The sequence below is a fragment of the Vicugna pacos genome, chromosome 25 (genome assembly GCF_048564905.1).
Source record: "Vicugna pacos chromosome 25, VicPac4, whole genome shotgun sequence".
In the NCBI taxonomy this organism is placed as follows: domain Eukaryota; kingdom Metazoa; phylum Chordata; class Mammalia; order Artiodactyla; family Camelidae; genus Vicugna; species Vicugna pacos.
This window is the reverse complement of record NC_133011.1, coordinates 15,516,826-15,535,184: the sequence shown is the minus strand read 5'-3', so window position 1 is coordinate 15,535,184 and position 18,359 is coordinate 15,516,826. Positions and strand designations below refer to the sequence as shown.

General features: G+C 38.1%; 1 protein-coding gene and 1 long non-coding RNA gene across 7 annotated transcripts in view; one reads left to right on the top strand and one right to left on the bottom strand.

Moving 5' to 3' along the window:
* Positions 1 to 18,359, top strand: part of RSPO2 (R-spondin 2) — a 148,431-nt gene that overhangs the window by 80,259 nt on the left and 49,813 nt on the right. For all 4 annotated transcript variants that reach the window (XM_072949609.1, XM_006211567.4, XM_072949610.1 and 1 more), the window contains exons 4-5: positions 12,293 to 12,436; positions 14,473 to 14,661. In XM_072949609.1, coding sequence (XP_072805710.1) covers positions 12,293 to 12,436; positions 14,473 to 14,661 — 333 coding nt within the window. The remainder of the gene's footprint in view (positions 1 to 12,292; positions 12,437 to 14,472; positions 14,662 to 18,359) is intronic.
* LOC140689269 (uncharacterized) overlaps positions 11,912 to 18,359 on the bottom strand; it is a 159,416-nt gene continuing 152,968 nt past the window's right edge. Inside the window, exon 9 of one of the 3 annotated variants that reach the window (XR_012064153.1) lies at positions 11,912 to 12,109. This is a non-coding gene — a long non-coding RNA (uncharacterized lncRNA). The remainder of the gene's footprint in view (positions 12,110 to 18,359) is intronic. The other 2 variants (XR_012064155.1, XR_012064156.1) reach the window with 2 other exon arrangements.

Here is an 18,359-nt window from a genome sequence, read left to right as displayed (position 1 = left end):
ACCCTCCCCAAGACAGGGTCTTTTCTTGAGCTGGTTTCTTCCCCAGAGAGGGACCTTGCCCTGTGGGCCATTCTGCAGAAGGTTAACAGGTTACTCCAGCTGGGGAAAGCTTATTGTCCTAAAGTGGCTTGACATTGAAAGAGCTGCTTCTGGCCAGTTAATAACCTGGGCAGAAGTTGATAAAGTTAAGGCTTAGTTCCTTAGAGGGACCTCAAGGATAGCCCTCTTATCAGAAGATAATTGAGATGTCATTACCTGCTGAGCCTCTTGATTCTCATGTTTTATTCTCAAGAAGAGCCATCTCTGCAAGACAGCTGGCTGTATTTTGACATCCCTATGACTGGGGTAAAACATTTGCCAGTTGATTTTAGTTTTATGGGATTGTGTCTAAAAGCTTGGTCTCACCAGGGCCACAGTTTAATTGGCTGGGGTCAGCTAGTCCAGAGCTTGGCACTCTAATAGGTGTTCAATACATATGAATTGAACGACTGAAATGTCCGAGGTGGCTGGGGTGTCTGAGAGTAAGAGGGAGAGCTCAGTGATGTTAGCTGCTCTTCTGTGAAAGACACCAGTGCTTTAGTGATAACGAAGACTTACGTAGCACTTCCTTCTGGCTAAATCCTTTCAAGTGCTTACGGAATAGATACATGACTATCAGAAGCATGTAACCTGAGGCCTAGAGATGTTAAATCGCGTGTTCCTAGTCATGTAGTGGAGCTGACACAGAAATGTGTGTCTGCTGACAACCCATGCTCGTTGTGACTGGGCTGCATGCCTCCTGGAATGCTTCCCAGTTTGTTTGAAAGAGGGATCACTTTATAAATTTGTGGAACAGATGAGCTAAAAACCCAGACTCCAACCCATGGTGATCTAGGAAGGTGGTGGTATAGCAGAGCACCCTGGGAGGCCACTGTTTCCCAAGCGACAGCCCTTTTCAATCGTTCTTTTAATGAGAGAGCATCACTGATGAGGTAACTAGGTGATTCTTTGCTATTAATTTAAATTGAATATACTGTGAACTATTTCCTATCTTTTCATTCTGTAAACAAATTTCAGATAAAAATAAGCAACAGCATATTGCGTCGTGCCAAGGAAAGGAAATAATAGTATATTTCAAATAGTTTTTAGAAGAGAGGATGTTTTGTTCAGTTAACACTTTTGCTGATCAACCTGTGTGTGTGTGTGTGTGTGTGTGTGTGTGTGTTCAGAACCCTACAAGGCCTCTGTCAGACATGTGAACGTTCCCTTAAACTAATTAAAAATTGTACGTATAGATCTAGAAGAGACCTAACTGATTCTATTCCCTCTCTCCTTCTCCCCGCCAACTCCCCTAAAATGAACATGTTGAGGCTTGTGAAGGAAGTGATTCCCCAAAGTCACACAATTTGTCAGGAGCAGGGTGGCCTCAGTGTCTGAGATGCTGACTCCAATGGAATCTTCTTTTCATTATACTCTTCCTTAAAAATAAACCAGAAGATGCAGACAAAACTATTATGCATAATTATAAACCTGTGTATTAGAAAAATCTCCACATTTCTTTGACTATTTTTTAAAATAAGTGGTCAGTTTAAGTGTTTGAAATCCCATTAAGGATTTCAAGACATTAGATTTTCTAGAGAAATCAATTTGTGGTAAATCATTTCTTTAAAAGAGCACTGAATTAGAAGGAACTCTAATTTGGGCCCTGATTTGAATTTTGGCAGTAACTGGCTTTGTAAGCTTAGACAAATTACACACCACACCCTGGAATAACAGCCTTTTAGTTCTAATAATTCTCATGAGTATCTATTTAAAAATGTCAGTAAGAGAGCAGTATTTGCTGTTGGCAGTTACCACTTTAATATTGATCTCTATGTAAATTTGCATTTTAAGTCTAGTTTCTGCAGTGTTCAATCTCTCCCTCCAACCTTCATCGCTTCTCGGTTTACAATTAAAGAGTATGTGTACTTTTTCTTAGAGAAAGACGACAAAAAAAAAGAGACATAAGAGCTTCAGTGCAGTTTATAATAAATTGGTGACTAATTTGGAAATGGCGCTTTTTATAATCTACAGCATTTTTCTTTGTAACAAAATCATCTTCTTGCATTAAAATATCTTGGGTGGACTCTGTTTCAGTGTTTGTTCTAACCTGAAAGAGATCTAACATTAAATTTGTTAGTCAGCAGATACGTCTATGATCATCTGTTGTGTCAAGCACCCATACCCTGTGAATACTGAACAGAGTAGGATGCGCTCTGTTTTCTTCACGGGCTCTCCATGTAGTGGGGGATTATGGTGAACGTAGTTATTAACGACTGTGTGAGAAGAATTTTTGTCATGGGTGTCTGGGTGCTGGGAGGTTATGGGAATTTCTGAGGAAACTTCAGCACGGCTAGGGTGAAAGGTAGCAGATGGGTATGTCTGGCAAGAAGGATCGTGTGTTTTAAAATCAGGGCTTTGAACTGATTCTGGAAGTGAAGGGAAGCCCTTGAAAGATTTTAAAGCAAGAAATGACATGATTAACTTGTGTGTTTGAAAGTCACAGAGGTCTTCGTGTGACTGTAGTAGAGTCATCTTAGTTTGATCATTGTAATCTGGAGCACCAGAATGCCTAAATCTCCAAGGATTTAAGATGTAGGCCAGATTGGGGTGATTATTAACACCATCAATAATGGTTATTCACCTTCATCTGCAGGTGTTGGATGTGCTATAGCATGACAGTGTTGCAAGACAGACCCTGCTTTAATCGTATTGGGTAACCCTCTAGAGAAAACGCAAAGTGTGCTCTTTAATGCTATTTGATCTGGATGACCAATTATCTCAAACAGCTGTCCTAAGAGCTAGGATGGATATTTTCTCTGTGGTAAACATGGCTGTGATTTTCCATACTACTTATAAAATATTTTTGAATTTTTAATTAGGATACTGATATTTGGAAAGTTTAAATCTGCTTTGATATTTAAAAGTCTGCTCTTACTTTTTCAAGCTTACATTGAATTTTCTTGTAGATTTGGTGTATCTCTTCAAAAAGCCTGTTATTTCAGGATAGACCCAAATTTGACAGCATCGTTCTCTGTTAAAGGCAAATGCTACCTTGCGCTCTGTTTCCCTTTGTGTAAGTAAGGCAGCTGTTTTGCACTTTAGTTTTTAAAAGTGTTTCATGTGTATTCTTTCATCTGTTCCTGGCAGTCCTATGAGGAAGGCAGTACTATCCCTGTTTACAAAGAGGGTGACAGAGGTTCTGAGAAGCCCACTGACAAGCCTGAGGCTTGGCTGCCAATACAGGGCACAGTGAAGACTGCAGCTACTTTTATCATCAAACGAGGTGGGCAGACATGACAAGGCCACCTTCACAAACAGGGCTGGGTAAAGACATCATCAGACCATAGAACTGGCTATAAACATTGTGCAGGTGTTAGCCAAAAACATTGTTTTTGTAAAATTACTCTTTTTTTCCCTCTTCAATCAACCCCTTCACTGACAAGTCAATGCCATAATCAAATTAAAAGTTTATTAAAATAGGGTGGAAATTTGACTTATTGATAACCAATAAAGTCGTCCTTCTTGATTTATCAATATAGTGGGGAAAACATTGAAGTAACATTGTCCCTATGTTGAAATAACTAAATTGCAGCATCCTCGTATTCATTTGATCTTTGCCTTAGGCGCACAGCTGGATGGTGTATATAAGACAGTACTATGCCTTCCTAAGCTTAAATGCTACCATTTGGTGTTTTAACAACAAAATCCTTTTCTTTTTTTCCTTTTCCCTCCAGTGTGCCCAATGGATTTCAATCATTCTCTAGGTATCATAGTCAGCAAACTATAACCATGGGCAAAATCTGGCTTGTCACCTTTCTGGTAGGACCCTTGAGATAAGAATAACTTTCAGATTTTTAATTGGTTAGAAAAAGTCAAAAGAAGAATACTATTTTATGACACACAGGAAAGATAACTAAATTTCAGGGCTTGGAAATTTTTACTTGAAAACAGTCCCACTTAATCACCTACGTATTGTCTGTGTCTGCGTTTGTTCTACAACAGAGTTGCGTTTAGGCAGAGACCGCATGGCTCACAGAGCCCAGAATACTCCCTCTCTGGTCTTTTACAGGACAAGTTTGCCGTGTCCTTCTCTAGCCTATTTGCAGTGTGAAGGGATTAAGAGATTCTCCTTGTTTTCCTTGGATGGAGTTTGAGTGGAGGGCAAGGCATATATTAGCTTACATATGCTTTTCCATTTAGACGGGTGGAGAGATCTACATTTTCCAACATTTGGAAAAATTCAACTAAGTCTCAGGTCTGAAGTTTATTAGTCTGCTTTGGTTCCACCTTAATGTTGAAAGAACGACAAGTTACCAGAAAAGGAAATGCGTAACAAGTAACCAAGATGAGCCATCAGCTACTGGCAGGAATTTAAAATCTGATGAGATATTAATTTGCTTTATAATTTTTAAAACTTTTTCATTGCTGTCACATTCCTTTCCTATTTTATAATGAGGTTATTGTTCTTCTCTCTCACCCCCTTTAAATGGGAAAAAACAAAGCCCTTTGAACACCTAGCTTTGTATTCCCAGCAAACGTAATTTCAGTTGTTTTGATAATGATTTCAAATATCCATCACTTGAATATATGAGAAATGAAGCCAACATTTTTATAGTACTTTATTATATGACCACATGATTTTACACAAGCCTCAATGTGTCTTCAGATTTCTTTGTGTGGGTGGTAAGATGTAATTTCTACACAGTCAAATGTTACCATGAAGCTACCAGCAACGTATTTTACAAGTCTGAGGGTTTTTTTTTTTTTAATTAACCATTGTAACACTTTGAGTTAAAAAAAATCAGGAGAAAACAGTTATTTTTGATGGCATACATATCCTCCAAATTTGAAGTAAAGGGCGCTTTTGGCATATAAAACAGATTTCTATAGTTACCTGAAAAACAATGTATGCAGTTCTGGATGGAATTCATTCATCCTACCTAATAGCAATTTGGGGTTTAAAATTACTGCCAGGCCAGGGTTTTTACTAACCCTGCGGTCATTGACTCAATGGGCATGACAGGCCTTCTTTAGTGCGTTTCATACATTGCACATCTTTATAGTGCATAGGAAGGGGCACTGCATGCTTGAAGCGGTACCTGTTGGAGGTTAGGCTTATTTGGCTCTAGGGAGTGATCCAAGTTTTATGTGGTGCCTTTTAACCTTTTCTTCTTGTTCTCATCTTTAATTTGATACTCTGAACAATGCTATGATACAGGTCAGTCGGAGATTTTCCCTTCCTATCCGATGGTGAAGGAGTAGGGCACAGAGAGGATATGGTACTCCCCCCGCTAAATTCAAAATTACATTTAGATCTCAGTTTTCCTAAATCCTAATTCTGAATGTCTGAAGTAGATGACTTTCCATATAGGTACTCAACAAATGATTGTATTTTGTTTAGGTGTGTGACCTAAACAAGGGTAAAGCTACTATGTTTACCATAGATAGTGGTCCTTGGATAATGCATTTCTTTGAGTAATATATATATATATATATACACATATATATATATATATATATGTATATATATATATACATACACACATATGTATATAATTAAAATTTATTATATGACTGCATATGATACATAATTGAAACTTACTAATTATATATACATGTACACATACAATGTCCTGATATCTTATTTGACCTTCCATCCACCATCTTGGACTATCCTATGTGGCAAATTTTCACACTCATAATAGCTCTCATTCTGTGGTCACTAATTGTACAGCAGATAATGTGCTAGGATCTTTGCCTCTATTAAACCTGGCTCCTCTGAACTATTCTGTGAGATAGGGCCTGACGTTTCCTCTTTTTTAAAGATGAGGGTACTGAGGCACAGAGAGCTTTCCTGACTTGTTCAGAGTCACACAACGGTAAGTGAGCCAAGATTCTAACTTCAGTCTGCTAACCACTGTACTGTTTGAAACGCCACTGTATTCTCAACACAGTTCTTATTTCCTGCCTTTGGCTCTGATTCTAAGTCCTACTCTGCCCTTGACAGAGCTGAATTTCACTCTTCGCTAACTCCCCTAACTAATAAAGGCAATCTTGCCTTAAATCCGTTCAGGTGGGTTTTACCCAGACTTCTTCCCTGGATCTTCTGTTAATTTTGTGAGATTAATGCTGGTTTTTCTGCACCGTCACTCAAATAGTTCAGTTGTAAGTATGTAACACTGAATCTTGAAACCTTTAAATCTGTCCTTCATTTTCTTTAGGGTGAAGTATAATGAAGCTTCTAATGAGCTGTGTGTAACTAGGAAAAAAATGTAATTTTAGATTTTAGGTCATAGTTTTCATCAATTCCTATTCTTCTAATGGGATTACTGCAATAGTACACATCAGAAGGGCATGATTTGGGTAACATAAAGCTTAAAAATTTTATTTAGGGATATTTATAAACCATTGCAAGTTTTGAGAAGTTATGTTAAACAGTAGTATTTGAAGTTGTTAGAGAAGCCTAAAAATATTTAAACAATTTCAAGAAACCTCATATTAAGTTGCACAGCCTAGTACTTTGCATGTGGAAAAAAATTGCTTAAAGTCTAATTTCAAGTGTCTTGGAATAACCGGTCTCTTGAATTTCTGTTTAAATTTCAGTACACTAAGCTGAGAAACCTCTAGGGTTTTGCAGGGGTTGACCTAATGCTCTTGGAGCATTGCAGCTACAACCTGAAGACTAAGGGCCCCCGTGGGTGTGTCTGCCACCCTCTGGAGGGAGGTGTTGGGGGGAGACATGACAGGCAGCTGGGGAACAGCAAGCTGTCAGGTTTTCACCATGTGCTGAGGAGCCTGAAGCGCACAGCCCTGTGACCAAGAAATAACAGACGTAGATGGCTCAGTGCGTGCGTGAGGGCCTCTCTCCTTCACTGGTTCTTTCTCCAATGATTGATTGTCTTACAGAGAATGACATGTTCACAGTTGGGTTGAACAAAGGTTGGCTTTTCTTTGCTTTTAGTTTCAAGTTTTCATTTTTTCATTTATATGACTAGTCATGCTGAGATACTCAAATAAGAGATGGTTTTTGTCATCCGGATTTTGCTGGGGAGATGAATAAAAGCCTCTCGGTGTGCCAAGGCCCTGAGGGAGCAGTGGCATCGCAGGAAGAGGGGCTGGGTTGGGGCGGGGAGAGCAGGGAATGTGGCTCTTTCTCTGCTCCCAGTTCATCTTCTCCACCTAGTCTGTTGGTTCTGATTGTTCTTAACTCCTTTTCTTCTGGCGGTTACCTCAAAGAGTATGAGCCTCTGCTTTTTTCCTTCCTGCTTTCAGGAAGCTTACTTTCCTGAAAATATGCTCTCCCCAGCTCACTCTGGGTAGTCGTCAGTGTAGTTGCCTTTCCTGGCAACAGACAGTCCTGAAGTGCAGGAACTCTGCTTTCTCACCCCTGCCTCCAGCTGTGCTCATGATGCCGGCCCCGGGGGCTTCCCTCTGTCGAAATGAGGGGACCAACCAGGTACCACCCAGACCGTGCTGGTCTCGAGCTCGAGTCTGCGGGGGCCTCTCACGCTTCGTCAGACCAAGCCCTGAACCTGAGCTTCATCTTTAGTAACTTTGAATGTTACTGAAGTACTGAAAACCACACAAAGTAGACATAATTTAAAATTTGACCTTTTTTGAAACTAAGTAAAATAAGAGGTGAAACTGCCCACCCAGAGCAGTCTAAGCCTGAGTAACCTAAATCCTCCCCATCGAACCTCCAGTTCATTCGAGCCCCTCTTCACTGGGCGGGTCCCGTACCACGTGACCCAGCTCCATCGCGTTATGATGGAGTCGCCCTCCCAGGACTCCACTCTCCCCGGTGTCTCTCTCAAACCTGCTCAGTGGCGGTTCCAGCTTCATAGCACGTGTTACCTGCCACACTTCAATATGTACGTTCTCCTATTATAATTGTTTTCAGGTGTTGGAAAACAATTTTTGTTCCTCCAGTAAGATTTGTAGTCCTTCACCAGCAACCGCGGATTCTTTTTATATGAAAGATATTTACAGGGCACGTGCAGGCAATCTTATGTTACGTGTTCAAATGAGTTTTGAAATATAAAGGAATCGAGTTTTTAAATGGCATTCATGTTAGTTCCCTTGTCAAGTACTAAAACTCCACCATGTGTCCGGCCCTGTGTTAGAAACTAGGAATTCAGAGATTGAGAAAAAAATAAATAGAGATGAAGGTTGTAATGGCAGAAGAGAAACGGACCTGTATTCTCTGCCTCTAATGTACCCGGCACATGCTTCTATGCCTGCAACATGTGTTATGTTGCAATGCTCAGAACGTGCCTCGTGGCCCTTCTCTCTGGCTTTCACACCTCTAGGACATGAAATGGGTATTATAATTTTATGTTCTCATAAAATGGTACAATACCTGGCACATATTCGATTTTTTGGAGAATGTTTGGAATGAACTGTTGAACTGAATTAGAATATAATTTCAGAAATGTTTTAATGGAGCCTATATGGGCACCACGGAAGGACCAAGACGGGTACTCAGCCCATTTCTCTGTTTCAGAGTAAGCCCCACTCATCAAATGACAGCCCCATCAGTTTACATTTGGACACAGTTTTACTTGGACAGTAGTTTTACTTAAGCCAACACTGGCAGTCCTCATTTGGTAGAACTGCATTTTTGAGAAGGCACGGTAATTTAAAAGCATGTAAGCTGGATAAAGCAGGGTCTTGTATTTCTGAACAAGGACCTAAAGCCCAGATTTTTATAGAAAAGATCCATGTTTAATAAACTTTGATATGCCTGTTTTCTCAGACAGTATAAAGTTTTGTAAAGTTTCAGTCTATTGAATGATCCCACTGGTGTTTTAAAACTCATTTATTTATAAAATTGACATAAAGATTTTCCTGACCTGTTAATATAGTGGTTATTTCTGGGGAGTAGACCTGATGTGTCATTCAGGGAAGGAAGAATATTTCTGTATTTTCCTTTAAACCTTCCGCATTTTTTTGAATTTTTACTTGTAATGAGTATGTTTTATTTTTCTATGAAAATGAGTTAATAAAGTTGATGTGAATCCAAACTGTGTAAGGATAACAAGCTTAAGAAGCTGATGGACAGTGGCTACAGGCTGGGGGATGGAAGTCTAGGGCTACGAGGCTGCACAAGTGGTGGTTTTTCCAAAGAGGAAGAGTTCGAGAAGTGGCTGAATAGGACGGGGTTGTGGATGGACCTGAAACTGGTAAGAAAAGGTTTTCAGGTGCTGAAGCGTGTCAAGCAGGTGGTGTATGCAGTTTCTAGCTTTGAAAAGCTTTCGGCCCAAAGGTGCTAATGATGAAATGAGCTGTGTCAGTTCAGGCTGCTAAGTGTGTAGCTGGCCCGGGTTGGTTTTATGTTGTGGCAAAGAGTGACTGAGACCAGGAAGGAGGGCACAGCTAAGGATGATGTTACAACTTGGCGCCAATCAAAGCTTTTATTTAAATGCTTTAATGAATTTAAAACATACTTGTTTTTTCCCTAATGTTTTAGGAAGTACTACTGAACATATGAAAACAAAGGACATAGGCTAGAGGTGGTCAAATGACTGTTTTGAAGGCTAAGGCAGGGTCAGTGTTGTCTTATAAAGGGTATAATTTCATGTACCTAGATCTGAAAAAAGAATTGGGATGGGGTAATATTCTTTGATTCATTCTTGTCTCTTAAAAATTTTCTTTTTAGAATGTCAATGTAGTCGTATTTTCTGTAAATTTAAGTAGGTCACAAATGTGTATTAAAATATCTTTTAGTGTTTTACTCCTAATACATAAATACATTACAATTAAAAAGACTCTTATGACTCAGAAATAGGATTTTTAATATTTCAAAATTCCACTACCCACCTCACCAAATTAACTTCTCTAAGCTGCTTCATATACACACATTACGTGTGTATGCAGTTTTATTGCATCAAACTCTGTACCCTGCAGCTTGCTTTTTTAATTTAATGATGGGGCTTAGAGCTTATTCTCAGTCATTGCTTATAATTCATCTTGTGCTTTTTCATGGTTGTAGTATTTTATAATTTGAATGCATCAGGCTTTTATTGGACTTAAGGTTGAGGACAAATAATTAAGTTTTCTTTTAGCCAGATTTATGTCTGAAGAAGTCCTAGGGGACTTTAGAGAGAATGATAGGTATTTCAGAAACTCCACATTCTATGAACGGGTACTAGGAGCATGGAGTGAAACAAGGAAAGAGAGCTATGAGTAACCATAAAGATCAGGAAAGGACCTTGTAAAGTTATTTCCAAATGCTTATTGCTGTAACTTTTTGGCCAAAAAGCTTACTGGTGCAGGCCATGGACTTAAAAAAATCAGATCTTGTAGATAACAGCTGATTTAGGAAGTGTATAGTCCTTTTTAAAATATGTATATAAATGCTTTGTTCTCTTCACCCTTTAGTTCTGTTGTTTATCATTATTTCTTGGAAAATAATTCTGCTAACAGGAAGAGCTGCTTGCTTTAAAAAAAAAAAAGTAAGCAAGAAAACCAACAATTTGTGGACATGACGGTCTTGTATTTTGACCATGATTAAGAAGCTACTGACCAGCTATAGACCACCATTTTATTAAAATACAGGTCACAGCATTTAAGACTGCAAATGAACATTTTATGGGGTGATAAATCGTTCTTCTCTGCCCACCATGCTCCCCTAAAAGAGCAATAGTGTAATTTGACCATAGACTGTCACCCACACATAGCTGGTTTTCCAATTGTAAATTTGAGTAACATTTTAGAATTTGAATTAGCTGCTTCATGGTGGTCATTTAATACATGAAGACCTATTTAGACTCAAAATTGAAAGGCAAAGAGTTGCCATTTTTGCCTTATGTGTCTAGAAACTGTAATTTATAATGTACTCTATTTTAACAATTTTTTAGTGTTTATATTCTGCTTTCTTCCTTTATTTTTGCAACTTGCAAAAATTTTAATATTCCATGATTTCATGTTTTGGTTACATTTTTTATTCTACTGTCTCTTTGGTTGCAGAAACTGTATTTTAAAGCTTTTCTGAATCATTAAGTCACCAAATACGGTACTGGCACTCAGAGGCTTGTTAAATGAAGAAAAGTGTTGCCAGGGAGTTTTCATAGAGCTTTATGTGCTGTTAATTGCAATGAACTAAATCTGTTACAAGTAATAATGTAACTGTAATCTGTTGAAAACCTCACCTTTCGATTAACCAATTTTTCCAACCTTTTCATCCTTCTCCTTGAAGAGTACTTCAGGTAGATTTATTTTCACCTGTGCAAGCCAGTTACCCTTGGCCCAGATGTTACTGACATACAGAGGAATCTGACCTAGAATACAAGCCTATAAATTATTGCTTCTTTTTACACCTTGTTGTAATGCGTACAGTGTAGTGGAAAAATACATGTTTCTAATCCACTGTTGTGTTTCTCTGCAGATTACCTATTACGAGCCAGTCAATTTACATATATTATTACAAATCCTCGTAATAGCCTTGTAGTCAGTGAGAGTCACAGAGCTGGTAAGGACAGAGCTGGCATTCAAACCCATACCTAGCAGACCCAAAAGCACTTCTGTTTCACCATATGTTCCCAACAAAATTCAGCTAGTGCATTACAGAGAAAAGAAAACTGATTGAGGAGGCAATCCATTCTGGGGGGCTTTCAGAGCCAACTCAGCCACTACCTGCCTTCTGGCTTAATCTTAGTCTCGGGTTCCTTATTTGCAAAATAGGGGTAGTACTGCTCACCTTGCAGAATTACTATGAAGACTAAATGGAAATGCATAAAGTTTTGACACACAACAGATTTTCAAAAGAAAAAAAAGAAAATGACCTAAACTACCCCTCCAAGTTGAGACACCCTCTGATACAAGTAAATGCACTAAACAGAATTTTAATTTACTGCTCTGGAACAGAAGACATTGACTAGAGTATTCCCATTGTGTTTTTCATTGTCGGTCTGTTGAAGAGTAGAACAGAGTTCAGTCCCAGCAGCAATGTAATTTGTCCAGGGAGTGTTTTCTCTTTCTTCTTAATCCTTTGTTTTAATCCTATTTGGAGCTGCAAAAATTTCTGAAGGGTCTCATGCTGCCTAGGGCTCCGGGCTGGAATTTTGTCTTAGCCTATTGATGTGGTGAGCTGTTGGAAGAGGTAGGAGTGATTTAGAATGAGATGGCATCAGGAAGCAAATGAGTTGAACACATATTTCTCTGACCGCTAGAATTCCAGTGGAGCTAACCGGTGAGTTTGTGAAAGTTTTATTTGCAAAACCAGTAAATGTTTGACTGAAATTTTCTTTTTCTCTTTAAAATTGTTTTTTAGGATGCAGAATAGAAAACTGTGATTCTTGCTTTAGCAAAGACTTTTGTACCAAGTGCAAAGTAGGCTTTTATTTGCATAGAGGCCGTTGCTTTGCGGAATGTCCAGATGGTTTTGCACCATTAGATGAAACCATGGAATGTGTGGGTGAGTAGTTTTTAGTGTAACTTTCAAATTTCAACTTTTATTTTAATATCTATTTCTTGGAAGTGGGGAGCATGCTAGATATATTCATCCTAAAAACAAATTGGTTCTCTTGTTATGAATTAGAACTGAAAATTACTTAAGTTCTTTGTTGGCTTTCTGAGTTCTTTGGGCATCATGCAATTGGGTAGTATCATATATTACATCTTGGTACAAAATTTGCTAGTTGTACGTCTGTTAGGTTAAATTACTTAAATGCTGAGAACAATATTTTTATCATCTGTGTAATACATCCATTTCTTATCTTAATAAATTATTAGTCACTGTTAAACATTTTCTTTAGAAGTAAAACAATTTTCAAGCAGTGCCATGTAGTTAACTAGTCTGTCATTTTTGTTATGTGTATTAATTACGGAGTTTCTTGCTTAGCCATTTGTGTAAAATAAAAAACAAACCTGGAAAGAGATTTTTTGTGCCAAATTCACTTTGTTGATGATTGACTGCATGTTGTAAAGTACATTAAAACAGTTTTACTTCTACTAAATTTATATATGAGGACTGCATAATTTAATATACACATATATACTGTTGGTGAATAATAATTAGGAATACACATTCTATAAATTTTATATTTTTTGAGTGTTTTTTAAAAAAACTTCAGTATTTTTATACCACTGATTTAAAGGTAAAGGTCTGTCAGTACTTATGTTTTAATAAATGCCTGAATATCATCTTAGGTGTAATGGCATCTTCACCACTCCCACCTGCTCCCTGTCCCACCTCTGTGAGTTTTATTTGATGTTATATATCTGATAGGATGTATAGCAGAGCAATATATTATAAATGAAACTTTCCATCTCTTTAAAATGGAGACCTAAATTGAGAACATTTTTACTGCAGAAATATTGAAGTAGTCTGTAATCATATATTGGAAAGCTTGCAGAGAACACACTTAAATGAGAGGTTTTTGAAGAAACGTAAAACATTCCTATAATATGTGTGAGTTAATATGTTCATATAGGCAGCACCCTACTGAAAAATAGTCACCAGAAGAGCATATTCAAGTCTTTGAATTTGCTTTTGAGAGGCAAGACTCACACTCATTACAGATGTCCAGTGGAAATTCTCATGAAGCCCTTAAATATTAATAGATTAACAATAGTCCTACGCGTTCCCCTGAATAAAAATCTTAAATAGCTTTGAAAAAGCTGAGTCACTGTGATGCCTGTTGAGATCTGTAATGTGGAAATATTAATTGTGTGTGGACCCTGAGCCTGGGTCCTCGTCTGCTAGTGATGGGGCTTTTAATGGTGAAGTTGATGAGGAAGTTTAACTTTGCATATTTCTTTTTATTCCCTTTCCCCTCCTCCCATCCCAAGGTGTTGAAGGGCAGCCTACTTTTCCACTACATGAACTTACGAAAGAGGATGCTAAAAGCTTTTACATACCTAGGGGAAAAAAATACGTTTTCAAATATCTGACTGTATTTGTTTACTTTTTAAATAATAGTATCAATGTAGGGGGTAAGAAATACCTGCTGTGGTTTCCAAATGCCCATTAAAAGAACTGAGATAATCAGAAAAGGCAAAACACACTCCCGATCCTTTTTACCAAGTACTGACTTCCAAAATGAACCTACCACTCTTGTGAATTTCAGTGGGGGTGTGCAGAATTAACCTGCAAGATTTTTTCTCCTGCCATGGTATGAAAATAGTATCTTTTACTGTAGGTGATAGCCACTGAATGTTTTAAAGATTCTATATTTCAATGTCTTTAGCATCCCTTCAAAAAATGAACTAAGACAAATAGAAAATAATAGTTTTTAAATTACTTCTGTGGCAGTTGTTTACTTTTATCTATAACTCCATAATTCAAGTTATTTATGTTCCTAAAAGGTGTATACAGGACTTTGTGGGCTGTAGAGCTTAATTTTTGGTACCTGAAGGTGGGGGAGTGGAGAAACGCTGCTGTATAAATTTGAGAACCGTGGAGAAATGTGTGCCAAATTGTTATGTGTTTGTTTGTATTTTCTTTATTAGAAGGATGTGAGGTTGGTCATTGGAGCGAATGGGGAACTTGTAGCAGGAATAATCGCACATGTGGATTTAAGTGGGGTCTGGAAACCAGAACACGGCAAATTGTTAAAAAGCCAGCAAAAGACACGATACCATGTCCAACCATCGCTGAATCCAGGAGATGTAAGATGGCCATGAGGCACTGTCCAGGAGGTGAGTCGGGATAATTGCTTCCATGGGCTGGGTGCTTTCTGAATTCTCCTCTTCCTGATAAAGAGTATTTATCCGTGAAGAAAACCTGATAATATTGGTGAGAAAGTAAGATTCTACATTGTAATTCCTTAGAGATGAATGCTTCAATTGTGAAGAATATAAAGTGAATATTTCATTCATTTTCATCATATGTGAAAATAATTTAGAAGATGAACATTCCAGATGAACTTTAAAAAAAAAATTGAATTATAGTCAGTTTATAATGTTGTGTCGGTGTCTGGTGTCCAGCATTATAGTTCAGTCCTACATATACATACATATATTCATTTTCATATTCTTTTTCATTGTAGGTCCAAATGAGCTTTTAAAATGAGATTTCTAAATGTGTGTGTGTGTGTCAGGTTTTCCTTTTTTTTCTTCCTTTTTTCTTTTTTGCTAATGTACCATAAAAGCCGGTTCTTGGGAAATCAGGCCTTTGCAGATGTTGCTCTAAGAGAAGCGGCCAATTTTCAGTTGAGAAGAGTTTAGATTAGAAAGGTTTATGGACTCTGTAAAATCATCTGCATCGTTACTAGTGGAAGATGACAACTTCAAATAAACTTGCCCAAACGCTGGGAGGAATAAACATGGTCTTAATGTTACCACAATTAGCTGGTTCTCTTTTGTTTTGATAATAATTTGTAGAAAACAGCTACTGGTATGTGTCTGTTTATTTGTGTCTTTGTAGTAATTGCGTCGATTTGCAGTAATTACTCTGTAATAACAGGATTAGGCCCACTTGCAAATGAAGAGACATGTTACGGAGCTAAGGTGCTGGCTGAAGCCCAGGGTGTTGACATGCAGTTCTCTGCGCTGACACCGCGGTTCTTAAAGCAGGATTGCTGCTTATTTTACTGCTAGCGGATGTTACTTAGTTTAGAGATGAAGTTGGGATTTTTCTAATGCACAAGACAGAAAAGCAAAAAAGAAAGTTGCATTTAGACACTCGCCCTATGAAATAAAGAAAGCTTTCGTCTGCCTTTGTTCTTGCTGTTGGGGCGTAGCGTTGCAGCTTCGTGCCTGTAGCCCAGAGAGGGGATATATATCTGCTTAGAATGGATTTATATCCATATTCTGCTGCCTCGTAGAGAATGTCTATGATCCATGGAGGAAGACAAAACTTTTAAGACTTGAAGACTCCAGTTGGCCTTGCAGAACTATTAGATCCAGATTCAGAAGCTACTGTTAGGAAGGCAGCTTTTCCTCTTGAATTAGTTTTGCTTTTCTTTGCGGAGTCTCTGAAACAAAGTTTTTTTGGGTCTGCTTTTCACTAACAAGGATGGTTTTGTTCCATTAAACTAGGTATTTTTCAATCAAAATATAAGAAAATATTTTCTTACAAAACTAATAAGCCACTTCTTGGATAGCTGAGAGCATTTAACCTGCAACCTTGTGCCTAAAAACAAACCTGATGTATTCAGGTATTGGAAATAAAGACTTTCTTTGTTGTATATTGTTTATATAACTACCCCCACCACTCCTTTTCCAGCAATGTGGTCCCCCAATTGTGGTTTACATTAATAGCAAAAATTAACCTGAAAATGCTCCTGTAACAAACATGCTTAAAGCACATTTCCCTCCCCTCCAACACTGTTTTGACCCGGCCCCAGGTCTTGCTTGAGAAGTTTGTAGGTAACAGCTAGATTGTTAGCCAAAGTTTACTGCATTTTTATTCCTAGGCTTCCAACAACAGTAAACTGTCTGAACAGATATAACCTGATCTGGTCAGCAAGTAAAATTATGTCAAACAAGTGTTTATGTGTCATCTGTTTTGACAAGTGAACCAGTAATGCACTTTGATTTAATTTATGTTGAGGTTTTCCCAAATATTATTTATTAAGATAGACCAGCTATTGTTCTAATCCCCATTATCTACATACTCAGTTTAATAAATTCAATTTTTAAGTAACCTTTAAAGTTAGTGGGTCTACAGAGTTATATTGGAATGTGTCTCATGTTTTATAAAAAGGGAACTAAAATCGAATTCTTGACAGAAATGGAAAATGACTCCACAATAAAATAACTTCTATTTACAAATGTAGGAAATGAAAACTAGAAAATTAATTTTGGAACTTGAGCACCAATTGAAAAAAATTGGCATAACTTCCAGTGGAGTGTCCCACCTTGCCTCAGGTGAGAGAGGAAAACGTTCTTTCTTCAATAGGTCACGGTGATGGATGAAAGAAAGGAGAAGAAAACCACTTTATCCCATTTTACATCTTGACTTGATTTCGGTGATCTGCTTTGACAAACCATGCAAAAATGTAAGTCGCAATCAGGTTGGGAATACAGGCATTTTTCGGATCTTTTCACCATATGTATGGATTTTTCTGCTCTTGGAGCCAATCTTAACCTGATTGCACACAAACGCAGCCTTAACCTCCTTCACACTAGAGCCCGGGCACGTTAAAATCAGCTGCTCTTGATTACTGGGAGGCGTAAGTCAGAGGTCAGTGAAATGGAATAGTCCTAGATACAGAAGATATTTCACTGAAAACTATTAAAAATGAGAAAATAAGTGGTAAGAGTTAAAAACAACAGTGTCATGCTTTACTCTGTTTTTCCTTAATTATCATGTGCTTATTTGCTTTTAAAAGTATGAGAATATTTGGAAGCATCTTAAGTCATGGATTGACTTATGACTTGAAGTTACAACCTTTTCTTTTTGAATAGTTATCTTTTCTTTCATTTCTGGTGACATAATCTGTAGAGTTTCTTGGGCTTTTCTGACCCTCATTCTTCAGGATCCTGGTCTGGCGATCAGGAGATCTGGGTCTCTGCACCCTGTCAACTCATTAATTCCATGACCCTTGGCAAGTCACTTAACCTCTTTTGGCCTCTATTTCCTCATTGTAAATTGAGGTTATTGGAGTAGGTGATCTCTAAGATCCAGTCTAGTTCTACAATCCAGTGGCCTTAAGATTAATTGCTGAAAGATGGGGTAAGTTCTGTGGTCGTCAGGTGAAGGGTGAGGAAGAGAATTGTAAGCCCGAGGGTGTGGTTACACACCAAGAACTGAAGACGTTTTCAGGAGCTTTCCTGTGCCGTTTACACCTGGCAGCTTTCACCCTCTTCCTTCCTCCTCCTTCCTTTCCACAGACAGTGAGCTTCAAAGACTGAGCAAGACTCTTCTAAAATCCACACGTGACCTATGGTTTAGCTACCAAAATAGGAGGATAGAGAAAGAAGGAGAGGACCATAAAAGACTATGGAACAAAGGGAAAGACTGACAGTGAGTTAGAGGAAAAAAAACTGACAGCGAGTTTAGGAAACAAAAAATGAACTAATAAAAATGAAGACTACACTCAGAGCAGATAGAACTGTCTTCACTCTGCTCCCTCCCACCCTGAGCACACTAATTAATAGAATTCATCCTGTTGGGACCAGCTTATTCTGTTAATATATAGCCTGCAGCTTAAAATGGAAGGGATTTCAGGTCTCAACTATGTTGTACATTAGGCAATGTATTAATAGAAAAATATACACATGCTATTATCATATTTAAATAACAAATAGAGGTTTAGAAGATGCTTATGTACCAGGTTGAGGGGATTGGAGCCGACCATGGTCTTTCACAGGATTGGCCAACATAGTCCCAACCTGAAATACTCAGTCCCATCTGTAAAGTCCCATGACAACTAATTTTGATTTATTCATCT